The sequence below is a fragment of the Choloepus didactylus genome, chromosome 9 (assembly GCF_015220235.1).
Source record: "Choloepus didactylus isolate mChoDid1 chromosome 9, mChoDid1.pri, whole genome shotgun sequence".
Taxonomy (NCBI): domain Eukaryota; kingdom Metazoa; phylum Chordata; class Mammalia; order Pilosa; family Megalonychidae; genus Choloepus; species Choloepus didactylus.
Genome location: NC_051315.1, coordinates 23,331,174 through 23,358,597, shown reverse-complemented (window position 1 = coordinate 23,358,597; position 27,424 = coordinate 23,331,174). Strand labels below are relative to the sequence as shown.

At 37.6% G+C, this 27,424-nt stretch overlaps 1 protein-coding gene across 6 annotated transcripts in view; it reads left to right on the top strand.

The window, feature by feature from the left end:
* Window positions 1-27,424, top strand: part of ZRANB3 (zinc finger RANBP2-type containing 3) — a 362,832-nt gene that overhangs the window by 117,833 nt on the left and 217,575 nt on the right. For all 6 annotated transcript variants that reach the window (XM_037850112.1, XM_037850110.1, XM_037850111.1 and 3 more), the window contains exon 3: window positions 16,297-16,315. In XM_037850112.1, coding sequence (XP_037706040.1) covers window positions 16,297-16,315 — 19 coding nt within the window. The remainder of the gene's footprint in view (window positions 1-16,296; window positions 16,316-27,424) is intronic.

The window sequence follows — 27,424 nt, the reverse complement described above, 5'->3', positions numbered from 1 at the left end:
ATACCAAGAAGTGCAATCGCTGGATCGAATGGTAACTTTATTCCTAGTTTTCTAAGGAACTGCCAGATTGACTTCCAGAGTGGCTGAACCATTATACAGTCCCACCAACAGTGAATAAGAGTTCCAATTTCTCCACATCCCCTCCAGCATTTGTAGTTTCCTGTTTCTTTAATGGCAGCCATTCTAATAGGTGTTAGATGGTATCTCATTGTGGTCTTAATTTGCATCTCTCTAATAGCTAGTGAAGCTGAACATTTTTTCATGTGTTTCTTGGCCATTTGTATTTCCTCTTCAGAGAACTGTCTTTTCATATCTTTTGCCCATTTTATAATTGGGCTGTCTGTACTATTGTCATTGAGTTGTAGGATTTCTTTATATATGCAAGGTATCAGTCTTTTGTCAGATACATGGTTTCCAAAAATTTTTTCCCATTGAGTTGGCTGCCTCTTTACCTTTTTGAGAAATTCCTTTGAGGTGCAGAAACTTCTAAGGTTTAGGAGTTACCATTTATCTATTTTTTCTTTTGTTGCTTGTGCTTTGGGTGGAAAGTCTAGGAAGTGGCCGCCTAATACAAGGTCTTGAAGATGTTTTCCTACATTATCTTCTAGGAGTTTTATGGTACTTTCTTTTATATTGAGATCTTTGGTCCATTTGGAGTTAATTTTTGTGTAGGGGGTGAGGTAGGGGTCCTCTTTCATTCTTTTGGATATGGATATCCAACTCTCCCAGCCCCATTTGTTGAAAAGACCATTATGACTCAGTTCAGTGACTTTGGGAGCCTTATCAAAGATCTGTCGGCCATAGATCTGAGGGTCTATCTCTGAATTCTCAATTCGATTCCATTGATCTGTATGTCTATCTTTGTGCCAGTACCATGCTGTTTGGCAAGTGTGGCTTTATAATAAGCTTCAAAGTCAGGGAGTGTAAGTCCTCCCACTTTGTTTTTCTTTTTTAGAGTGTCTTTAGCAATTCGAGGCATCTTCCCTTTCCAAATAAATTTGATAACTAGCTTTTCCAAGTCTGCAAAGTAGGTTGTTGGAATTTTGATTGGGATTGCATTGAATCTGTAGATGAGTTTGGGTAGAATTGACATCTTAATGACATTTAGCCTTCCTATCCATGAACATGGAATATTTTTCCATCTTTTAAGGTCCCCTTCTATTTCTTTTAGTAGAGTTATGTAGTTTTCTTTGTATAGGTCTTTTACATCTTTGGTTAAGTTTATTCCTAGGTACTTGATTTTCTTGAGTGTCTCTTCAGTTTGCTCATTTCTAGCATATAGAAACATTACTGACTTATGTGCATTAATCTTGTATCCCGCTACTTTGCTAAATTTGTTGATTAGCTCTAGTATCTGTATCGTCGATTTCTCAGGGTTTTCTAGATATAAGATCATATCGTCTGCAAACAATGACAGTTTTACTTCTTCTTTTCCAATTTGGATGCCTTTTATTTCTTTGTCTTGCCGGATTGCCCTGGCTAGCACTTCCAGCACAATGTTGAATAACAGTGCTGACAGCAGGCATACTTGTCTTGTTCCTGATCTTAGAGGGAAGGCTTTCAGTCTCTCACCATTGAGTACTATGCTGGCTGTGGGTTTTTCATATATGCTCTTTATCATGTTGAGGAAGTTTCCTTCAATTCCTACCTTTTGAAGTGTTTTTATCAAAAACGGATGTTGGATTTTGTCAAATGCTTTTTCAGCATCTATTGAGATGATCAATTGATTTTTCCCTTTTGACTTGTTAATGTGTTGTAATACATTGATTGATTTTCTTATGTTGAACCATCCTTGCATGCCTGGAATGAACCCCACTTGGTCATGGTGTGTGATTTTTTTAATGTGTCTTTGGATTCGATTTGCAAGTATTTTGTTGAGGATTTTTGCATCTGTATTCATTAGGGAGATTGGCCGGTAGTTTTCCTTTTTTGTAGCATCTTTCCCTGGTTTTGGTATCAGATTGATGTTAGCTTCATAAAATGAGTTAGGTAGTGTTCCATTTTCTTCAATGTTTTGAAAGAGTTTGAGTAAGATTGGTGTCAGTTCTTTCTGGAAAGTTTGGTAGAATTCCCCTGTGAAGCCGTCTGGCCCTGGGCATTTATTTGTGGGAAGATTTTTGCTGACTGATTGGATCTCTTTGCTTGTGATGGGTTGGTTGAGGTCTTCTATTTCTTCTCTGGTCAGTCTAGGTTGTTCATATGTTTCCAGGAAATTGTCCATTTCCTCTACATTATCCAGTTTGTTGCCATACAGTTGTTCATAGTATCCTCTTATAATTTTTTAAATTTCTTCAGGATCTGCAGTTATGTCACCTTTTTCATTCATTATTTTGTTTCTATGGGTCTTCTCTCTTTTTGATTTTGTCAGTCTAGCTAGGGGCTTGTCAATCTTGTTGATCTTCTCAAAGAACCAACTTTTGGTGATATTTATCCTGTCTATTGTTTTTTTGTTCTCTATGTCATTTATTTCGGCTTTAATCCTTGTTATTTCTTTTCTTGTACTTGGTTTAGGATTGGTTTGCTGTTCATTTTCTAGCTTCTTCAGTTGATCCATTAGTTCTTTGATTTTGGCTCTTTCTTCCTTTTTAATATATGCGTTTAGTGCTATAAATTTCCCCCTTAGCACTGCTTTTGCTGCATCCCATAGGTTTTGGTATGTTGTGTTCTCATTTTCATTCGTCTCTATATATTTAGCAATTTCTCTTGCTATTTCTTCTTTAACCCACTGATTGTTTAGGAGTGTGTTGTTTAACCTCCAGGTATTTGTGAATTTTCTAAGTCTCTGATGGTTATTGACTTCTAATTGTATTCCATTGTGGTCAGAGAATATGCTTTGAATAATTTCAATCTTTTTAAATTTATTGAGGTTTGTTTTATGTCCCAGCATATGATCTATTCTGGAGAGAGTTCCATGAGCCCTAAAAAAGTATGTGTATCCTGGTGATTTGGGATGTAATGTCCTGTATATGTCTGTTAAATCTAATTCATTTATCAGATTGTTTAGATTTTCAGTTTCCTTATTGGTCTTCTGTCTGGTTGATCTATCTATAGGAGAGAGTGATGTGTTGAAGTCTCCCACAATTATTGTGGAAACATCAATTGCTTCCTTTAGTTTTGCCAGTGTTTCTCTCATGTATTTTGTGGCACCTTGATTGGGTGCATACACATTTACGATTGTTATTTCTTCTTGTTAAATTGCCCCTTTTATTAGTATGTAGTGGCCTTCTTTGTCTCGCAAAACATCTCTGCATTTAAAGTCTATTTTATCTGAGATTAATATTGCTACAGCTGCTTTCTTTTGGCTGTAGCTTGCATGAAATATTTTTTTCCATCCTTTCACTTTCAGTTTCTTTGTGTCCCTGTGTCTAAGATGAGTCTCTTGTATGCAACATATTGATGGTTCATTTTTTTTGATCCATTCTGCAAATCTATACCTTTTACTTGGGGAGTTTAATCCATTTACGTTCAACGTTATAACCGTGAAGGCATTTCTTGAATCAGCCATCTTATCCTTTGGTTTATGTTTGTCATATTTTTCCCCTCTCTCTATTAATATCCTTTATTGTATCCATACCGAATCTCTTTAGTACTGAACCTTTCTCCAAGTCTCTCTGTCCTTTCTTTGTTTCTCTGTCTGTAGGGCTCCCTTGAGTATCTCCAGTAGGGCAGGTCTCTTGTTAGCAAATTCTCTCAGCATTTGTTTGTCTGTGAAAAATTTAAGCTGTCCCTCAAATTTGAAGGAGAGCTTTGCTGGATAAAGTATTCTTGGCTGGAAATTTTTCTCACTCAGAATTTTAAATATATCGTGCCACTGCCTTCTTGCCTCCATGGTGGCTGCTGAGTAGTCACTACTTAGTCTTATGCTGTTTCCTTTGTATGTGGTGAATTGCTTTTCTCTTGCTGCTTTCAGAACTTGCTCCTTCTCTTCTGTGTTTGACAGTGTGATCAGAATATGTCTCGGAGTGGGTTTATTTGGATTTATTCTATTTGGAGTTCGCTGAGCATTTATGATTTGTGTATTTATGTTGTTTAGAAGATTTGGGAAGTTTTCCCCAACAATTTCTTTGAATACTCTTCCTAGACCTTTACCCTTTTCTTCCCCTTCTGGAACACCAATAAGTCTTATATTCGGACGTTTCATATTATCTGTCATATCCCTGAGGTCCATTTCTATTTTTTCTATTTTTTTCCCCATTCTTTCTTTTATGCTTTCATTTTCCATTCTGTCATCTTCCAGGTCACTGATTCGTTGTTCAACTTCCTCTAGTCTTGTACTATGAGTGTCCAGAATCTTTTTAATTTGGTCAACAGTTTCTTTAATTTCCATAAGATCATCCATTTTTTTATTTAGTCTTGCAATGTCTTCTTTATGCTCTTCTAGGGTCTTCTTGATCTCCTTTGTATCCCGTACTATGGTCTCATTGTTCATCTTTAGTTCTTTGAGTAGCTTCTCTAGGTGCTGTGTCTCTTCTGATCTTTTGATTTGGGTGCTTGGGCTTGGGTTATCCATATCGTCTGGTTTTTTCATATGCTTTATAATTTTCTGTTGTTTTTGGCCTCTTGGCATTTGCTGAACTTGATAGGGTTCTTTTAGGATTTGTAGACCAATTGAAGTCCTTATCTCTAATTTATCAGATCTACAGCTTCGTGGAGTACACTTTCTCTAACTAACCAGCAGGTGGCGTCCACGAGCCACCTGTTCTCCACAAGCCAGTTCTCCCCTGCTTATCCTTTTTGGTGAGTGGGGGAGTGAGTCTTGTTGGGTCCAATTGGTGTACCAAGCTTGCGTGTGTAGTTGGTGTTGCCTGCCCTGTATAGGGCGTGTTTCTGGGCAGTCAGGGAGGGGGGGTGGCTCTAACAATCAAATCTCCCTGGTGATCCTAGAGTTTTAAAGCTGCTGCAATAGTCTAATCCTTCAGTTCAGTCCTGCCACAGTTTGTCTCTGCCACTGATCCACAAGTCCTTGGTATTGGCGTATGGCTCCTGAGACTTGCAAGTGGGCCCCTCTTCCAGGCTGTGCACCCCCGGTCCTCTGTTGAGGGATGACTGTGCTATGTCACATGTGAGTCCCGTCCCTCCAGGGCAGTTCTGGGCTGCTGGGCTGTGTAGGGAGGCTCCCAGTCTGCTGAAATGATGGCTGAATGGGGCTTTGTTAATTCACACTGATCCACCTTCCCAACTCTGGGACAATCAGCTGAGGTTGCAGGGAAGGCTAATGACCACACCCAGTTTTGTAGTTTGTGCCTGTTATTTGAAGCACTTCCATCACACTGGGTTGTCTGGGGCAGCTCTGGGCTATGGGGCTGGCGACAGGCAGGAGTGTTTCCTGTCCACCAGGATGATGGCTGTGAGCGGACACCCCCCTTTTCTTGGGAAGTTGTGGTGTTAAGTGAATTTTCTCAGCCACTGGATTATTGCCTTTTGTCTCAGAGCTCTCTTAGTTCTGCTCTTGTCTTGACCTGCCCAAATTGCAAGTCTTTGAAGCTTTGTGTACTGGGCTTCTTAGAGTAATTGTTTTAGAAAAAGAAAAAAGGATTAAAAAAAAAGGGCCCTCATCAGAGATCTAATGGGTTATTGAAATGCTAAGAGACAAAGCAATTAGGGCCATTAAGGAAAGGTGCACAGGGCAGGGAGATCAGCTTTTCTTCGGGATTTGCATATGAGCTTCAGGGCCTGAGCTCTGCCCTTCCCCTTTCTATTTTCACCAGAACTCCAAAAATCTTCTGCTTTTATTTTGGAGTTTTTCGTGTTGTTTTTTTCTATGCCTGTCTCCTCTCTGCTGGGCTGGCTGCTCTCAGATTCTCTGGTGTCTGGTCACAGTCTATCTATGGTTGGAGTTTGGATCAGTAGAATGAATTTTTGATAAGGGCTGCCACTGCAGTTCTCCCTTCTCCTTCCTTGAGCTGACAGCCCCTCCTCCCATGGGACTGAGCCTGGCAGGGAGGGGTGCGGGTCCCCAGGCCACAAAAACTTACAGATTTCGCTGATCTCAGCAGTTCCACGTTTTCATGAGTGTCGTATGAAGTATGCCCAAAGTCAGATTGCTCTGTGGTGTCCAGTCCACACAGTTCCTGGCTTTCTACCTACTTTCCTGGAGGAGTAACTAAAACATACAGCTCATTAGTCCGCCATCTTGCCCCGCCTCAGGTACTGATTTATTACTTGTATATGGGTGGTATTTAAAACCAGGAGAATGGATGATATCCTTAGGAATTTAGGTGGAGCAAGAAGGGAAATATGATTCAAGATTGAACACCAAAGAAATTGGGCAGAGGAGGAGGCACCAGGGAAAGAGTCAGAGAGGAAAGAGCGAGGAGGAGAATCAGGAACATCTTGTAGGCCCAGATCTTTTCCAGTAGGCTGTGGTTCTTTCCCAGACTCCTTGAATAGGCCCAGCAAGATGAGAATTGAAGCTGAGGTTTTCCTGACATGTACTTGCCATTTTCCAAATCAGTGGAAAAAAGAAATTTTTTCTCATTTTCAACCAGATTTTTTTTCATTTTCTTATTTTTCATGATGTCACAATCCTATTTTGTATACTTTGGGAATTTTAAACAAGATCGGAAAAGATGTAAATCATATGTAATTATTTGTGACATATATAAAATAGTTTGTATACATAGAGAGTATTTTGGGAGGCTACCCAAGAAATGGGCAATTTTGTTGCCTCCAAGGCCAATACATGAAACACCTTTGAGGAATAGGAATTGGAGGGTTACTTTCCACTTTTGTACTTCTTGAATCATGTATGTGTAAATATGTCACCAATACAAAAAAATAAATAAAATTAAAGTTAAAAAATAAAACAAGGACATTTAAAAATATTAAACTTTTTCATTTATGGGGAAAAGTATTTTAAAAAATTACAGTGACTGGAAAAGATGTGTGAATGGGTCCACTGAACCCAGAATCCCTGTAATGTGGTCTGTAGAGGACAATAGGTAGAGTTTAATTAATGTTAATTAAGTTAACATTGGCTAAATATACCATATTAAAGAATAGGTTGTGTTTGATTCCTACTAATGCGCAGTTACAAGTATGTTCAAAAGGACAGTATTCCCTGGGGTAAGTGCCCAACTCTGAGGGTTAAATAAATATACATTGTAATTGACTAAGCATATCCTGTTTCCAGGTACCCATTCCTAGCCTCTACTTAGGATTCAAAACAAAATAAGAGCAATTGTCTCATATCTGTACACCTCATTAAATTTTCAGTGTAATCAATATATTATCTTGGAGACTTCTGCTGTTTTCTTGTAGATATATTTATTCAAAAGAGATAGGCATTTTAAAGGTAGAAGAGGTGGTTTTTTATTGTAAAGTAATTTGAGAAAAGCTTCAGATTAATATGCATTGTTCAGTTTTGTGGGTCTTCGAATACAATTTAGCTGATGTATATAGTGATTCTCTGCGAAATATGATGCCGTTCAGTTTTCTGTTTTCTAACTCTCAAAATTTGGATTAAAAGTAGCAATCACTGTGCGCATACATCCAATGATATGGCTGCTGGAAACGTGGAATATGTATGTCTTGATATTTGAAGTGGATGATTAATGTGAGGAGCCTCAAGTTTCTGGAAACAACTCAGTGAAATGAAGTTACTTTTTTATGTCTGTGGCTAAGCTGGAAAAATTATAATTCAAGTAATTAACAATAAATTTGGAACAAAGAATATTATACACACACACACACACATATATGTGTGTGTGTGTGTGTGTATATATATATATATATATATATATATATATATATGTTTTGTAGGAAGGGAAAACTAAACTAAACTGCTTGTAAAATTCAAATAGAATTGTGTGGCCGCTGGCACACCAAACTAGATTTGGCAAGTACAATGGATAGTGTTGATGAAAGAAGTTTTCTTTTTAACTGTGGGTTAAAGACCCTAGAACTTGGATACTTTTTGCCATTTCCCACTGAGGGAAAAAGCTATTTTTATTTCCATGGATAACTGTGATATGGGCAGCACCTCCTTTACAAAGTAGTTTCAATCAAATTAAAATTTCTATTGAGTGAAAAATTGTGTTGGCCGTATTTTCCATTTTAAATTATAGTAGCATGTTAAAGTCTCTGTCAGTCATCTCTGATTTTTTGATTCCCTCTCCACTATTCAGGTTTCCAATTATGTGCTGTAGCTATTGCCCTATTTTTAGTCTTTCTTTTCTTTTTGACTATTCCATATCTGTTGCCTCCATTTTTCACCCCTACATTGTCCTTAAGCTCTTTTGCATAGTGCTTAAAGTGACCTGCTAATAACTTAAAATGGTGATCTTTTAGCACTCATCCTTTCCAGTGTCTTTGTGGACTTCTTAAACCTTAATCCTTGTTCTCCTCCTCCTTGAATACTTAAAGCTTTTTCCCTTTGCCTTCTAAATGAGAATGTTTTCCAAGTTTCTATCCATGAAAAAAATCTCTCTCCTGTTTCTACAGTTTACACATGAGATTTCCTTCATTTCTACTTCTTTTATCATCTTCTGCATAGCTACTCTCATTTTTATTCATAGCCTTGAGTTGATTCCCAAGGTACTGATCCGCATTTATATCTGCCAGCCAGATGTCATACTCATATTATCAATAAGAGATTTATTGGGTTATCTGTACACTTCTATCTTAAAAATATCTTATCTTGATCCTATTTTTCACTCTCTTTCCTCTCCTTCCATTCTTTCTTGAAGCCATTCAAATGAGGAGTCCCCAACAGTCCATTAAAGTTACTCTCGTCAAATCAAATGTTCAATTCTCAGTCCTCATTTTACCCGAGTGCCCAGCAGCATTTGCTCTAGTTGTTCATTCCTCTTTGTTGAAACAGTTTCTTTATTTGGCTTTTAGGGCATCATGTTCTTCTGTTGTCTTTCTACATCACTGGACATTCTGTTGCAGTTTCCTTTTCTGGATCCTCTTCTTCATGACCTCTAATTACTGTAGTACTCCAGGGCTCAGTCTATAGCTCTATTCTCTTCTCCCTATACTCTTATTTCCTATGTGATCTCATCTAGTCTTCTGACTTTGCATATCATCTATTTGCTATTCTGTTTTAAAATACTTTTCTTTAGCACTTTCTGTCCTTCCTCACCTCCCTTCAATTTTGCATATTCAGATTTTCAGAATGTATCCCTTCTGCTTCTAGTGTCCTTATTTAGAATCCATATCACCCATTAAATTCTCACATATCACGCTTCCTTTCTAACCAGATTTTGTTTTCATCTTCCCCTATCTTGAATCTATGTTCAGATGCATTTATTGACTGATTAGGGTATTTTCTCAAGTATTTTTCCTCAGATAGTGTGCTTGCGTGGTATATTCTTAGAGATCTTGGTTAGCCTGACTTTTTGCCATCTCGTTTTTTTTATAGTGGCTACTTCAGCTAGATATAAGATTCATGAGTTCTACTCCTTTCAAATAGTCTAATCCTCTTCCATTGTTTTCAGGTTAATAAGTCCAGTGACCTATTTTTTTTTCCTTTATGGGTAATTGGTCTTTCTATCTGGACACATAAGATTTTCTCTTTATTTTTAAGAATTTATGAATTTTACAGGATATGAGCAGGTATTTTGTCTCTTCTCTTCAGTCAACCTGGAACTTGGTTATCCTTTTCAATTAGCAGTTTGAGGTATTTCTTCAACCCAGATAAACTTTCCTTTATTATTTATCCAATTATTGCCTGTGCTGGTTTGGATGTACTGTGTTCCCCAAAATGCCATGTTCTTTGATGCAATCTTGTAGGGGCAGATGTATTTAGTGTTGATTACATTGTAATTCTTTGAGTGTTCCCATGGAGATGTGCTCCACCCAACTGTAGGTGATAACTCTGATTAGATAATTTCCATGGAGGTGTTGCCCTGCCCATTCATTTTGGGCCTTGATTAGTTTACTAGAGGTCAGACAGAAAGAGTGAGCTTGCTACAGCCACAGGGGTGCTTTGAAGAACGCACAGAGAGCTGAGAGGAACTAAGAGTGACATTCTGAAGAGGAGCTGCAACTAAGAGAGAACAAAATGCCCCAAGAGCAACGCTTTGGAGAACGCCATTTTGAAACGCAGCCTGGGAGCAAGGGGATGCCAGCCACATGCCTTCTGAGCTAACAGAGGTTTTCCGGACGCCAGTGGCTGCCCTTCAGTGAAGCATTAGCAAACCGGAACAGATTTCACAGGAGCTGAGAGAGGAGATCAGTTTATAGAGACATTTTGGAGATGGCTTTTGAAAGCAGACCTTTGGTCCGGAGAGGCTAAGAGAGGACAAACTCCCATAAGAGCAACTAAGAGTGACATTTTTGAGGAACTGCAGCCTAGAGAGGAACGTCTTGGGAGAAAGCCATTTTGAAACCAGAACTCCGGAGCAGACACCAGCCACGTGCCTTCCCAGCTAATAGAGATTTTCCGGACGCCATTGGCCATCCTCCAGTGAAGGTATCCAATTGTTGATGCATTACCTTGGACACTTTATGGCCTTAAGAATGTAATTTTGTAACCAAGTAAACCCCCTTTATAAAAGCCGATCCATTTCTGCTATTTTGCTTAATGGCAGCCTTAGCAAACCGGAACATTGCCTCTTCTCCATCTAGTTCCTTTTCTCCATTCAGATACTTGTTTTTCACATATTAGGTCTTCTGATCTGTCGTTCAAGCCTCCTTTCTTTTCCACTGTTTCCGTTTCTTTAATTTTCTGTTCATTGTGTTGACATCAACCTTACGCTTGAAGTTCTAATCTACTTATTCAGATATCAATACCGATCATCTTCTTTAATTCATTTACTCATTTTAGATTGAAAATCTTGATTTTGAGCTCTAGGATGTCTGTGTGTGTGTGTGTGTGTTCATGCATTTTGCATTAGCATTACCTTGCTTGCTCTTAAAATTTTTGTGTAGGTGTTTGTCTTTCATCTTTGCCACTTCTTTCACTGGATATGTTTTGTGATCAATCTTTCAAATGTTGCGGCCTCTTGCTTGATGAGTTATTGTTCTCAACAGCTCATTGGAAATCAGGTCTGATTGCTGAGCTGTCCTTAACAAAAGGAATCCCAGAGTGGAAGAAAGCATAGTGCTTAAAGTTGTTGTTGTTGTTTTTTTTAAATGCAATTTTATTGAGATATAATCACATAACATAAAATCATTCAAAGTATACAATCAGTTGTTCAGAATATCACCATACAGTTGTGTATTTATCACCACAAACTTTGAACATTTACATTATTCAATAAAAAAATAAAGATTAAAATAAAAAAAGAACATCCAAAACATCCCATTCCCCTCCTCACCCTATTGTTCATTTACTTTTTTTAGTACAGTTTAATTGAGATATATTCACACACCCTGCATTCATCCACATTGTAGTTATTCACAGCACTGTCATACATTTGTGTGTTCATCACCAGAATCAATTTTTGAACTTTTTCCTTACTCCAAAATAAAAATTAAAGCAAAAAAGACACTTAAATGTTTCCGTCCCCTCCATCCCACCCTATTCTTCATCTAATATTTGTCCCTATTTTTCCACTCATCTCCATACACTGGATAAAGGAAGTGAGAGCCACAAGGTTTTCACAATCACACAGTCACACTGTGCAAGCTACATAGTTATACAGTTGTCTTCAGGAATCAAAGTCACTGGGTTGCAGTTTGATAGCTTCGGGTATTTCCCTCTAGCCATTCCAACACACTAAAAACTAACAAGTGATATCTATGTAGCACATAGGAATACCCTCCAGAGTGACCTCTCGACTCCATCTGAAATCTCTCAGCCACTGGAACCTTATTTTGTTTCATCTCTCTTCCCCCTTTTGGTCAAGAAGATCCACTCAATCCCACAATGCTGGGTCCAGGCTCATCTCCAGGAGTCATTTCCCACGTTGCCAGAGGGATTCACACCCCTGGGTGTCACATCCCATGTAGTGGGGAGGGTAGTGAGCTCACCTGCTGAGTGGGCTTGGGGGGGGGCACATCTGAGCAAGAAAGAGGCTCTCTGGGAGAGACTCCTAGGCACAGTCGTAAATAGGCTTAGCCTCTCCCTTGCAGCAACTAGTCTTACTAGGGAAAGCCCCCAGATCGAGGGCTCAGCCCGCTAAATTGGCAGTCCTCAATGTTTGCGGGAAAATCAGCAATAACTGAGGTGGGGAAGTCCAACATTTCTGCATTTCTCCCCACTTCCTCAGGGATCCCTACAAATACACTTTTACTCTCTGCCCATATCACTCTGGAATGTATCGGGATTTCACCCCAGCCTGTACAAACTCACCAAATCCCACTTCCCATTCACCACTCCATGCACCTATGATATTCAAACAAACTGATCATACAAGTTAAATTATCTAATGTGATACAGAAAATATAGATTCAGCACCAAATAGACATCTCCTCCCTTGGTCTCGCATAAAAGTTGTAGTTGTAAAACCCAAGCAGTATCATCCTTTGCCCTTGTGCCTGATTTGCCTTAGTCCTAACCAGATCCTCTTCATTCATATCTCTAATTAAAGTCTGAACTCTTTTTCAGCTTTTTCATCAGTTGCCGTATGGGTTAATACTGATAGTACTTCAAGTTTAAGGATATTCAGCCCCACTGGAGATATTTGGAGGAAGCCTGATGCTTTCTGATCTACTTGAACCCTCCCAGTTTCTAAATTAAGGAAGAGCCACCTGTGTTAGGAAAACCCGGCATTTTCAGAGAGCTGTTCTTAACCCTAAGGTCCTCAGATCCTGAAACCCAAGCTATTCCAATGTTCTGGTTTTTGCGTAGGGGTTGAATGCTGCTTTCAGTCAATTAGCAATTTAGCTGCAAATTGGTTCTCTCTGAATGTATTTCACCAGAGCCCTACCCAATATCCAGTATCCTGCAGGTCTCAGCAGTTGCTTAACTTTAAAACGTTGAGGAATTTGGAGGTGGCCATAAGGGGGAACAAGCCATTCTGATTATCATGTTTCTTTATACCCTGGATTCTCACCCATTCCAATGTAATTTTATATGCTGATGACTCTCAAATTTATTATATCTCCAGCCCCTACTACTCCTCCATACTCCTGACTCACAAATCCAATGGCATACTCATCAGTTCGACTTGAATATCTGATAGATATCACAAAGTTACCATGTCTGAACTGAACTTTTGATTGTCACCCCCCAAACTTGCTCCTCTTCTAATCTTTCCTGTCTCAATGAATGCTGCCACCATTTTTCAGTTTCCTAAGCCAATGTCTTATGAGTCATTTTCAACTTTTCTCTCACACTTTTATATCCCATGTCCCAACTGACCAGCAAATCCTATTGGTTCTATTTTTATGACCTCTTTTCACCAATTCCACCTCTACCACTCATGTATAAACATCATTGCTTCTTTCCTGGTCTGCTGCATTGGCCTCCTGACTGCTCTTCATGCTTTTGCTCTTACTCTCTGCAGTTTATTCCCCATCAGCTAGAATAATCTTTTTAAAAGGTAAAATGTTACTTCTCTCCAGAGGATTTAAAGAAAATCCAAACTTCATGTCATTGCTTTTAAGACTTTACATGATCAGGTCCTCACCTGCCTTTCCAGCTTTATTTTCTACCACTTTCCTCTTGCTCCCTGCACTCCAACAAATTGGTGTCCTTGCTCTTCCATAAGTACACAGAACTGTCTCATCTCAGGGCCTTTCCAATTGCTGATCACTATATCCAGAATATGCTTTCCCCAGATTTCCTCATGGTTCCCTTCCTTTTTAAATCGTGTCTTACCCAAATCTGTTGAAATTGCCTGATCAGAGACACTTTTCCTAACTAGTCTGTAAAATAACTCCTTCCTTTCCTACATCACATATTCCATGTTAACCTGTTTTAGTTTTCTTCCAAGCACTTAATCACCATTTGATTCGTATATTTATTTGTTTATTGTCTTTTTTACCTGTAACCCTTCATGAGGATAGAAGCTTTTATTCACTGCTCCATCTCCAAAACAGTTCTGGATACATTGTAGGCACTGATTAAATAATACACACTTCAAGTGACATCTTTACCAAATTTGACTTGGATTTTAAAATGAAAAATAGATATGCACATCAATCTTCACAGAAAAAAAAAACAGCAACATTTTTTTTCAGAGTATTGCTTTGTGGTTTTTTTAATTTCCAAACTTCTTCTTGTTTGCAAATTGTTCCTTTTTTTTGTTTTATTTATTTTTCTCATGTGTTTTATTGTAGAATATAACATATATACATAGAAGTATAAGTTTCCAAGTACAATTTAACAAGTAGTTAGCAAATTTCAAAGAATATTATAGGTTACAACTGTGCAGTTTCAGCTATTTCCTTATTATGAAATATAAGATATATACAAAAAGGTGATTTTTTTCAAAGTATGACTTAACAAGTAGATATATATGAAATTTCCAAACTTATTATGAGTTACAGTACCATAGTTTCAGTTATTTCCTTATTGTGAAATATAACATGTATACTAAAAGGTATAGCTTTCAAATTACAATTTAACAAATAGCTATAGAACAAATTTCAAATGATGTTATGGGTTACAGTTCCACCATTTCAATTCTTTCCTTCTATCTATTCTAAAACCCTAGCAACTAAGGAAAAGCAAATTATATAAAGATTCAGTATTCATAATTCTTTGTTAAATTCCTTCTTGTCTGTTGCTACCTTTGTCTAGTTTAATCACTTTCCCTATCTTTAGGTGTGTCTAGGCAATGACCACCCTAACCTATTCATGTTGAAAAGGGGTGCCAACTTTATGAGCAAAGGGGACATATCTGGTTGATGTTCTAGAAGAGGCTATTGCCTCTGGGTTTTGGGACTTGGCTGGCATAGGAGAACTCTGAAGGATTTAAGTTTAACAATCATCACCCCTATCCATTATCATACCTTTGAATTCACCATCATTAATATATCTGAACGTATTAGATTATCATTCCCCCCTCACTAGCTACTGTCAATCACCAGGTCCTCAATATTCTTATAAGACATTTATTTTACATTGTTCAGATAGTTCATAGTAGTGGTAACATACAATATCTCTCCTTTTGTGTGTGAGTTATTACACGCAGAATTATATCTTCAAGGTTCATCCATGTTGCCCTATGCTTCAAGACCTTGTTGCTTCTTACTGCTGCATAATATTCCATCATATGAATACACCGCATTTTGTTTAGCCACTCGTCTGTTGAAGGACACTTGGATTGTTTCCGTCTCTTGGCAATTAGGAACATCCAGGCTTGTTTTACAAAGAATGTAATAAATGTTTTACATAAACTTCAGTTAAAACATGCACTTACATTTGACACTTATACATTTCAAAATATATTAGATATGAAGAAAATGGAGCTGAATTTTAAAACTCTAGTTGTAAAGTATCTGTATTTGATATTTTCCATATACCTACTTATTAGTTTACCTGGCATCTTTCTTGTTTGAGGATGTAAGTTCTATTTTACCTATAATTTGGTCCTAGAAAATGTATTTCACCAGAGTCTTAATTTGTAGTTTATATTAAAAGAAACCTTATAAAATTATATAATGTCAAGACCACTGAGAATAAAGGAAGAAAAAAATAGAAATAGAGACTTTATTCTTTGCCAATTTTTATAATATTGTAGTATTTTTCTAGGGTGCCTGGAAATCTCTTCAGTTAAGAGTTTGGTTTTTCTCCTTATGATGCACTCAGTGTCTCTAAGGGAGCCCCGGTGATCCTGACCATCCTTGCTATTCTTTCCCCTGTTCTTTGCCTTTACTTCTACTTAGGACCTCAGTTTATGTCCTCTCTCCTCAATTTTCAGTGGATTGAATTTGATCCTGTAGGTTAATAAGAATAGAGAAGGGAAAGTTTAGCAAAATAATAGTTGAAACTAAAATTCAGCTTGAAAATAGATTTAGCGTACATGGCATAGCATATGTAATTATATGAATAACTTATGCTCATGTGGTTGACACTTTTTTTTTCTTGTACTTTAATGTAGCATTTTTCTACTCTCTAGGGAAGACCAATCTTAATATTTAGGCATGAGGAGGGAAGCCATTGGTACAGTCATTTGCTATTTTGGACGCATTTTTGAAGGGTCATTGTTGCTATCTCTGTGGATGGGCAATGGGGAATAGCAATCTGAATCTCTAACTCTCCCACATAGCCATATTCTTTTGGCATCTGGAGAGTCATATACATCAGGCACGTGTAGAAACAAACACCTCTCTGGCTTGGTACTTTAGCAAAGGTAAACTATTTTGTGGCAAGCTATTTAATAAGAACTATAAAACTATAAAAATGGATGACTTCTTATGATTATGCAATTAATTTGGTTTTATTTTTATATTTTCCAGGTGTATGGTAGCTGATGAAGTAAGTGTTTTTCATGGTTTTTATCTTTAAAAGTTCTACAATCAAGTTTTGAGTGTTTACTATTTTTGATGCACACTCTCTCTTTCCACATGTTTGTATATATGGAGAGAGAAAGAGGAAAACAAAAAGGAGAAGGGGAGGAGAGAGTGAGAGAATGTGTGTGTGTGTGTGTGTGTGTAACATTCGTTAATATTAACACTAGTAATCTGAAACTTTATATTTTTGGCCTAAGATGCATTAATGTGCATCGAAAATAGCCCCAAAGTTGAGCTCTTTTTTATAATACTGTCATAATTCTGCTTGGTAAATTTTAAAGAGTTTGCCTTAAAGGTAATGTAGGATTGTTTACTGTCAGTATGCAACATAGTGTTAAAAGAGTATATTATTATCATTACACAATTTGACATAATTTGTATGTAGGCATAGTCAGGTTTTCTCACTAAAATGGAGGTTCTTGTGTGAATTAGATACTCTTTATATGCATTCTCAGAGAAACGTAAGTCAATAATGTCTAATTATTAATGTCAGTTTAAGAAATATGTTCCTGTTTTTTATGACTTCTTTAAAAATTACAACTAAAAAGACATTTCAGAATATATTAGAAGTGAAGAAAATGGACACTGAGTTTAAAAAAAAATAGAAGTTAAATCATAAGAACATTCTCCAATTAATTCTCTTTAGTCTTAGTGACATATAGACTCCTATCAATGGTTCCTCACCACAGTCTCTTCTTTAAGAAAAGTAAATAAGGGTACAATATGAATGCTACTCAAAAAGATTGAGATAGGCATTTATTTAGAATAGATGTTATAATCTGAAATATAGTCATTGTCTGTGAAGACCTTAACAATATAAATGAAGATATAAGACATAGACATGGGAAGCAGTTACTAAAATTTCTCTTTCGGAATCCAACGAGTTCCAAAAGGCTTTTCCTAAACTTTTAATTTGAGAGTCCATAATGACTAAAAGAAGTTTATGTTTTTAGTCACCGGAAAATAGGTTTTCACCAAATAGGAATATAAGCTCATCTTTCAAAACCTTAAAACTAGGTATAACCATTTCCTTTTACATATATAGATTATATATATGTATCATATGATTTATCTATTATATTGATATATATGATATGTGTATAATTTTCCAAAATGAACCAGTTCTATATGCACTGGAAGTGTATTTTAAAAATAGCACTATCCTTGGTGATCTCCACAAGCAAGTCATAACAGCTATGGTACACCATTGCTACCTTGTTCTTCTCTTTGATGTCGTAGAGATTTGAATGGGCCTTAAATCTATAAAATAATCCATGGGTTGAGATAAAAACTTGATCACCTTAATTCTTTGACAAATTCCTATCTTCTCACTGGTTAATATTAGACTAATGGGTAAGTAAAGGTCATGATGAACCATTAGTTAGCAAGAGTTTTTACAGTATGTCAATTGCCTTTTCTTATCTCATTGTTTACAATCAAATAGCAGTTTTCACCTGCTGAGCGATTTGTTTTCTTTTCTCAAAATGTTTCTTATTTTGGAAAGAACGATTTAACATTTCCTCTTTTTTAGATCTCCTCTTTTGTTTCCATCATAATTACATCTCTTTTTTCATCAGTATTTTGAAGACTCATTGATTTTACAAATATTTGACCTCACGGGGTTCATGACATTAAATCCTATCAATACTGTTAAGTAAGAAAGCACTACTCTTAGTTGTACACACGAGTTCAAAAACTAGGTGACAGAAACAAACGATATGATGTGTAAGTCTAAGATCACAGCTTACAGCCACTAACATCATCTTCTGTTAGCGGTAGACTTGAAATGATTTATTATGGAATCTCACCGAGCTGGTGTGGGTGAAATTTAGTAAATTAAAAGTTCTGAAGTAGGTAAAACTTGCATGTTTGTTATATGAACTCTGTTTTGACTCTCATTCCGTTTCCTAATACTGGTTTCTTTTCCTTGATCCTATCACAAAATTTTTTTGTCAGAGAATGAAATGTAACTTATATTCGAAGATCAAGCACTTTCTGATTTTTAGAGTAAAACATATATTTTGATATGATGAATAGTTGACTCATCAGATAGTTAAAAGCCTTAGAAGAACAATTTTACAGCTGTGTTATTGAACCTACTTTTTTTTTCTTTTAGATGCTTGAATACCCACTTGCAGTATTGTGTAATTTAGCTATCTGCTGCGATGGTTCTTCCCTAGCTTTTAGAAATAAATGTCTTCCTTCACTGGTGTTCATTACTCTGCATTGTTTTAGTATATTTCCACCACTGTCTTTTTCTAATTTATTCAGTCTATGTAGAATTATATAATCTATCTATTTTATATAAGATTGTTATTAACTTAAAACTTGGAATGATTATCTGAATTCTGTTTAATTCTATTTATTATGTAATCACTGTGTATTTCAATTTTGTAACCATGCTTCAGATAACCAAGAGAGCTAAGGCATAGAGAAGTTAAATAAATTGCCCAAGAACATGCAGCTAGAACATACTTGAAGCTGATATTTGATCCCAAGTAATCTGGCTCCCAAGTTGGAGTCAGTCTACTCAGACCTATTCTGTTTGTGGTATGCTGTGCATTTTGGATCTGTAATTTTAAGTCTTTCATAACAGATGGGAAATTTTCATTGATCATTTCTTCCATTATTCTTTCTGCTCCTTTTCCCTTCTCTTCTCCTTCTGGGGCACCCCTGACATGTATATTCATGTGCTTCATCTTGTCTTTAAGTTCCCTGATACACTGCTAATATTTTTCTATTCTTTTCCCTATCTGTTCTTTTGTGTGTAGGATTTCAGCTGTCCCGTCCTCCAGTTCATGAATCCTTTCTTCTTCCTCTTCAAAGAGGAAGTTTTGCAGCTCTTCTATTGTGCCTTTCATTCCCATAAGTTCTGCTAATTGTTTTTTTTCAAACTTTTGAGTTCTTCCTTATGTTTGCCCAATGTCTTCTTTCTTTCATCTCTTTTGCCATATCTTCCCTCAACTCGTTGATTTGATTTTTGAATTGATTTAGCATATTTATTTGAAGATCTTTGATTAGTTATTTCAATTCCTATATCTCAGTTGAAGTGTAAGTTTGTTCCTTTGACTGGGCCATGTCTTTGTTTTTCCTAATGTGACATATAATTTTTTGTTGTCTAGGCATCTGGTGTCCTAGATTACCCCAATCAGATTTTCCCAGACCAGACAGGCCCAGGTCTCCAGAGAAGGCTGTATTCAGTATCAGGTGTCCCTGTGGGTGACACTCTTAAGGTTGCCAGACCTTCCTGTGAAGGCTCTAGACTCCGTGCTTTTCATTTCCTGCCCAGCAGGTGGCACATGTCAGCCCACTGCTCCCCGTCATGTGAAGAGGTGTGGCCCTTTAATTCTCAGTGGACCCTGTCCTGGCCAGGGGCTGAGAGCGTGAGAAGCCAAGTTTAAGTTTTCTCTGGTTCCCCTACCCTCAACCCAGGCCCTGGGATCTGAGTTCTCTGAGGGAGGGCAGCCACTTGAGTTGGGCCCTGCCTCCCTTTTCTTCAGGAAGATACAACCTTCGGGGAGTTATCTGGTACACTTAAATTCCTCCTTTGTCTCTCTGACTCTCTTAACTCCTCCATTGTCTGGGTCAGGGCTGACAATTGAAAATATCTGAGGCTTTCTCTAATGAGCTACTTGGAATGGGAGACAAAAAAAAAAAAATGGAAAAAGAAAGAAAGTCCCTTTTCAGAGCCAGTCCCCAGTCCCTCTGTTTTGCCAGTTGACACGTATTGATACCCGGTTATCTGTGCCCCTTTTCTTGGGACACAGCCATTTTCCAGTATTCTGTGCTCAGATCTCTCCAAAAGCCTCTGTTTTTTATTTATTTATTTATTTATTTATTTATTTATTTATTTATTTATTTATAAAGCAGGGTGCTTTCCTGCTTGCTCTGGGTTTATATGTGCTTGTAGCTTGTATTCAGTAGTCCAAATTTCTAATTAAAACTGCAGTTGGGGGAGGATGGTGGATTAGGAGAGACACAGCAAATTACATCTTCATGAAAAAAACTAGATAAAAGACAGAAAGTGCTCCAGAATACCAGTTCCAGGGTTGTATTGGCTGGGCAAGGTCTGTTACATCCACAATGACTGTGCACTTGGTGAAACCTAGAGGTTGCATTTGGAAATGAGTGAGTGAAGCTGCTGGGGAAATGGTAGCCATGCCACAGTGGGGAGAAAACTGGGGTCAGCGTTTGGAGGCGGGTTAGTTTAAAAACTGCAAAAGTAGCTACGGATCTGGCAGCGAGAGCCATGCAGTTGAGTGCAGTGAGGGGTGCTTTGTATGCCCTGGGCACCCGCCTCAGTATCTGGCGTGGACGATAGCCTTTTGCACACCCACAGCTAATTTTCTGGGAGCTGGGAAGGTGGAGGTCCATGGAAGTGGGAAATTACCACGCCCCGTACAGCTGTCTTTTCGGCGGGCTGGGAACACCTCTGCGAGGTGCTGCGGTCCAGAGTTACGCCGCACAGTCAAGTGTGGTGGGGTGTGCTTTCCATGCCCCAGGCCCCCGCCTCAGTATCTGTCATGGACAATAGCCATTTGCACAGCTGCAGCTAATTGTCCTAGAGCTGGGAAGGTGGAGGTCCGCAGAAAAGGGAAGTTACCACTCCCCATACAACCATCTTCTCAGCGGGCTGGGAATGCCCCTGTGCAGCGCCGCAACCGAGGGCTTCCCTTGCAGATTCCGCTTGCCTGTGACATTGCATAGTCTTTCTCCATGGATGCCCACGGAGTGCACGGCTTGGAGTCGGGTCCTGCACAGAAGTCCCTACACCAGTACCAGGGACTTGCGGTCCCTCAGCAGAGAGAGACTGTGGGGAGTCTAAGCTGAAGGGTTGGACTCCTGCAATAGCTTTAAGTCTCCAGAAATAGCTGGGAGAGTTGAGTTGTAAAGCTGCCTTCCCTCCCTAACTGCACAGGGCACACCCCCCACCTTCAAGTCTGGCTGTACTAACTGCACACGGAAATTTGGCGCACTGACTGGACCCCCACAAGATTCAGGCCCCCACTCGCCGCATAGATGAAGTTGAGGAGAACTGGCTTGAGGGTTGTAGGTGGCTCCGGGGCACTACCTGCTGGTAAGTTAGGGAAAGTGCACTCCACCAAGCTGTAGCTCTGACAGATTATAGATAATTGTTCAAATAAGCCTGCATTCCCTAAAAGAACCCTGTCAAGATAAGCAAATGCCAAGAGGCCAAAAACAACAGAAAATTTTAAAGCATGTGAGGAAACCGGAAGATATGGATAACCCAAACCCAAACACCCAAATCAAAAAATCAGAGGACACAGTACTTGGAGCAGTTAATCAAAGAAGTAATCACAAACAATGAGTTCATGGCACAGGATATAAAGGACATGAAGAAGACCCTAGAAAAGCAAAATGAAGAATTTGCAAGAGTAAATTAAAAAAATAGAAGATCTTATGGAAATAAAAGAAACTTGATCAAATTAAAAAGATTCTGGATACACGCAATACTAGATTAGAGGAAGTTGAGGAAAGAATAATCAAACTGGAAGAGTCCAGGCTAGAAAGTGAAAGTACTAAGAAGTTGAGGAAAGAATAAGCAAACTGGAAGAGTCCAGGCTGGAAAGTGAAAGTACTAAAGAATGGAGAAAAAAATTGAAAACGGATATGATGGACAACATGAAGCACGCAAATATAAGACTCATTGGTGTCCCAGAAGGGGAAGAGAAGGGTAAGGAGTCTAGTATAGTAGAAAGAGTACTCAAAGAAATTGTTGGGGAAAACTTCCCAGGCCTTCTAAACAACATAAATATGCAAATCATAGACTCCCAGCAAACTCCAAGCAGCATAAATCCAAATAAACCCACTCCAAGACATATTCTGATCAGATTGTCAAATGCTGAAGAGAAGGAGCAAGTTCTGAAAGAAGCAAGAGAGAAGTAATTTACCATATACAAGGGAAATGCCACCATGGAGGTGAGAAGGCAATGGTATGACATATTTAAATTCTAAAAGAGAAAAACTGCCAACCAGGAATTCTTTATCCAGCAAATCTCTCCTTCACATTTGAAGGAGAGCTTAAAATCTTCACAGACAAACAAATGCTGAGAGAATTGGTTAACAAGAGACCTGTTCTAAAAAAGATACTAAAGGGAGCCCTACCAGCAGAGAAACAAAGAAAGAGAGAGGTATGGAGAAGGGTTCAGAACTAAAGAGATTTAGTAAGGGTACGTTAAAGGAAATAAAGAGAGAGAGGGAAAAAAATATATCTGACAAATAAAAACCAAAGGATAGGCTGGCTGATTCAAGAAATGCCTTTTCAGCAATGACATTGAATGTGAATGGATTAAACTCCCCAACTAAAAGATATAGATTGGCAGAAACGATTAAAAATTATGAACCACCAGTAGTTGTTTACAAGACACTCATCTTAGACTCAGAGACAGAGGAAATTGAAAGTGAAAGGATGGAAAAAAGTATTCCATGCAAGTTACCACCAAAAGAAAGCAGGAGTAGCAATATTAATCTCAGATAAAATAGATTTTAAATTCAAGGATGTTTCAAGAGACAAGGGTTACTATATACTAATAAAAGGGACAATCCCAAGAAGATATAACAATCATAAATGTCTGTGCACCCAATCAAGGTACCCCAAAATACATGAGACAAACATTGGCAAAACTGAAAGAAGCAATAGATGTTTCCACAATAATTGTGGGAGACTTCAATACAGCAGTCACTCCTATGGATAGATCAACCAGACAGATGACCAATAAGGAAACTGAAAACCTAAACAATCTGATAAATGAATTTGACTTAACAGACATATATAGAATATTACATCCCAAATCACCAGGATACACATTCTTCTCTAGTGCTCACGGAACTTTCTCCAGAATAGATCTTATGCTAGGCCATAAAACAAGCTTCAATAAATTTAAAAAGATTGATATGATTCAAAGCACATTCTCTGACCACAATGGAATACAATCAGAAGAAGTCAATAACCATCAGAGACTTAAGAAAGTCACAAATATCTGGAGGTTAAACAACACACTCCTAAACAATCAGTAGGTTAAAGAAGAAATAGCATGAGAAATTGCTAAATATATAGAGATGAATGAAAATGAGAACACGACATATGAAAACTTATGGGATGCAGCAAAGGCGGTATTGAGGGGGATATTTATAGCTCTAAATGCGTACATCAAGAAGGAAGAGCTAAAATCAAAGAAGTAATGGAACAACTGAAGAAGCTAGAAAATGAACAGCAAACTAATCCTAAACCAAGTAGAAGAAAAGAAATAACAAGGATTAGAGCAGAAATAAATGACATAGAGAACAAATAAAATAAAATAAAATAAAATAAAATAGAATAAATAGCACCAAAAGTTGGTTCTTTGAGAAGATCAACAAGATTGACAAGCCCCTAACTAGACTGACAAAATCAAACAGAGAAAACGTCCAAATAAACAAAATAATAAGAGAGGTGCCATTACTGTGGGTCCTGAAGAAATTTTAAAAATTATAAGAGGATACTATGAACAACTGTATGCCAACAAACTAGATAATGTAGAGGAAATGGACAATTTCCTGGAAACACATGAACAACCCACACTGACCAGAGAAGAAGTAGAAGACCTCAACCAACCAATCACAAGCGGAGAGATCCAATTAGTCATCAAAAAGCTGCACAAATAAATGCCCAGGGCCAGATGGCTTCACAGGAGATTCTACCAAGCTTTTCAAAAGAACTACACCAATCTTACTTAAACTCTTTCAAAACTTTGAAGAAAATGGAACACTACCTAACTCATTTTATGAAGCTACCATTACTCTAATACCAAAACTAGGTAAAGATGCTACGAGAAAGGAAAACTACAGGCTAATCTCCCTAATGAATATAGATGCAAACATTCTCAACAAAATACTTGCAAACTGAATCCAAAGACACGTTAAAAAAATCATACACCATGACCAAGTGAGGTACATCCCAGGCGTGTAAGGATGGGATTTTTTACGTAGGCAATCATGTCATCTGTGAATTGATAGTTTTATTTCTTCCTCTATAATCTGTATACTTTCTGTTTCCTTTTTTTTTCTGACTGCTCCAGCTAGTACTTTCCATGTGATGTTGATTGGAGTGATGGGAGCGGACATCTTTGCCTTGTTCACAATTTTAGGGGGGAAAGCATTCAGTTTTTCACTGTTAAGAATGATGTTATATGGTGTGTGAATAAAACTTTATAAAAAAAGAATGATGTTAGCTATAGGTGTTTTGTAGATATTCTTTATCAAACTGAGGAATTTCGTCTGTCCTATTTTCTGAGAGTTTTTATCATGAATGGGTTTGGATTTTTGTCAGATTCTTTTTCTGCATTAATTGATAATGATCATATGTTTTTTATTCTTTGGTCTGTTGATGTGGTGGATCGCATCACCACAGTGATTTTTTTTTTTAATTTTTATTTTGAAATAAATTCAAACTTGCAGTAACAGGTGCAAAAATAATACAAACCCCATATACAGAACTCCAGCATACCCCAACCCCCCTCCACTGATACCCCAATCTACCAACTTTAATATTTTGTCACTTTACCATTTCTTTCTTTCCTTCCCTCCCTTGCTCCCTCCATGTCTATCATCCATTGTCTATTGCTGTCTTCTGAACATATGAGAGCAAGTTGCACCCATCCTTGAACAAATAATATAATTCACATATACATTTCCTATGAACAAGAATATTCATTTATGTAATCACATTAAGTGTAGTTAAGTTCAAGAAATTTAACATTGATGTAAAGCTTACATTCTATATTTCATTTTTCCTTACATCCCATTCTGTCCTTTTGAGCCTTTTCTCCTCTATTCTTAGATCTCATCCAGGATCATCTGTGGCATTTAATTGCCATAATCTATTTAGACTGTTTTTTTTTCCCATTGTGGAAACATATATACAGCATAAATCTTCCGTTTCCAACCTCTCCCAAGCATTCCATTTAGTGGGATTAATCACATTCACAATGTTGCAATGCCATCACCTTCCCACCAACCATTACTAGAAATTTCCCTTCACCCCAAACAGAAACGCTACACTCATTTCTTATTAACTCCCATTGCCCCTTCCCCCACTTCTCATAACCCATACTCTACTTTTCATCTCTATGATCATATTCTCTGATACTTTCTTTGTGTTTACCGTAGGGCTTAAATTTAGCATCTTAAGTCTATAACAATCTTGTTTTCTTTGATACCAACTTAACTTCAATAGGACACATAAACTATGTTCCTATACTCCTCCATTCCCCCGTCTTTATATAGTTCTTGTCAAAAATTACATATTTTACATTGAGTCCAAAACCACTGATTTATCATTACACTTTATGTAGTTTAGATCCTGTAGGAAGTAAATAGTAGAGTTACAAATCAAAAATACAGTAGTATTGGTATTTATATTTACCATATGATCTTTACTGGAAATCTTTATTTCTTCATGTGGTTTCAGTCAATTGTTTAGTGTCCCTTCCTTTCAGCCTGCTCTTCCCTTTAGCATTTCTTACAGGACTGATCTACTGGTGATGAAGTCCCTCAGCTTTTGATTATCCAGGAATGTTTTCATGTCCCCCTCATTTTTAACCTCCAGGTGTTTGTGAATTTTCTAAGTCTCTGATGCTTATTGACTTCTACTTGTATTCCATTGTGGTCAGAGAATGTGCTTTGAATAAATTCAGTTTTTTTAAATTTATTCAGGCTTGTTTTATGTCCCAGCCTATGGTCTATTCTGGAGAAAGTTCCGTGATCACTAGAGAAGAATGTGTATCCTGGTAATTTGGAATGTAATGTTCTATATATGTCTGTTAAAATTCTCTATATCTCTCTCTCCTTTCTTTGTTTCTCTGTCTGTAGGGCTCCCTTTAGTATCTGAAGTAGGGCAGGTCTTTTATTAGCAAAATCTCTCAGCATTTGTTTGTCTGTGAAAAATTTAAGCTCTCCCTCAAATTTGAAGGAGAGTTTTGCTGGATAAAGTATTCTTGGTTGGAAATTTTTCTCTCTGATAATTTTAAATATATCCTGCCACTGCCTTCTCGCCTCCATGGTGGCCTCTGAGTAGTCACTACTTAGTCTTATGTTGTTTTCTTTGTATGTGGTGAATTGCTTTTCTCTTGCTGCTTTCAGAACTTGCTCCTTTTCTTCAGTATTTGACAGTCTGATCAGAATATGTGTTGGAGTGGGTTTATTTGGATTTATTCTATTTGGAGTTTGCTGGGCATTTATGCTTTGTGTATTTATATTGTGTAGAATGTTTGGGAAGTTTTCCCCAACAATTTCTTTGAGTACTCTTTCTACTATACTAGACTCCTTACCCTTCTCTTCCCCTTCTGGGACACCAATGAGTCTTAAATTTGGACGTTTTATTTTATCTCTCTTATCCTTGAGATCCATTTCAATTTTTTTGATTGTTTTCCCATTCTTTCTTTTGTTCTTTCATTTTCTGTTCTGTGGTTCTTGAGGTCGCTGAGTCGTTGTTCAGCTTCCTTTAGTCTTGTACTATGAGTATCCAGAATCTTTTTAATTTGGTTAACAGTTTCTTTTATTTCCATGAGATCATCTATTTTTTATTTACTCTTGCAATTTCTTTTTTATGCTCTTCTAGGGTCTTCTGTATGTCCTTTATATCCTGTGCCATGCTCTTCTTCATGTCCTTTATATCCTGTGCCATCTTGTCATTGTTTTTCTTTAGTTCTTTGATTAACTGCTCCCAGTACTGTGTCTCCTCTGATCTTTTGATTTGGGTGTTTGGGTTTGGGTTCTCCATATTGTCTGTTTTTTTCATATGCTTTAAAATTTTCTGTTGTTTTTGGCCTCTTGACATTTGCTTTACTTGATAGGGTTCTTTTAGGATATGAAAGGTCATTCAGACACCAATCTCTAATTTGTCAGCTCTACAGCTTGGTGGCGTACACGTTCTCTAACTAACCAGCAGATGGCGTCCATGAGTCACCTATTCCCCTCAAGTCAGTTCTCCCCAGCTTTGTCTTTGTGGTGTATGGGGGTCTGGTTCTTGTGGGGTCCAATTGGTGCACCAAGTTTGGGTGTGTCCTTGGTGCTG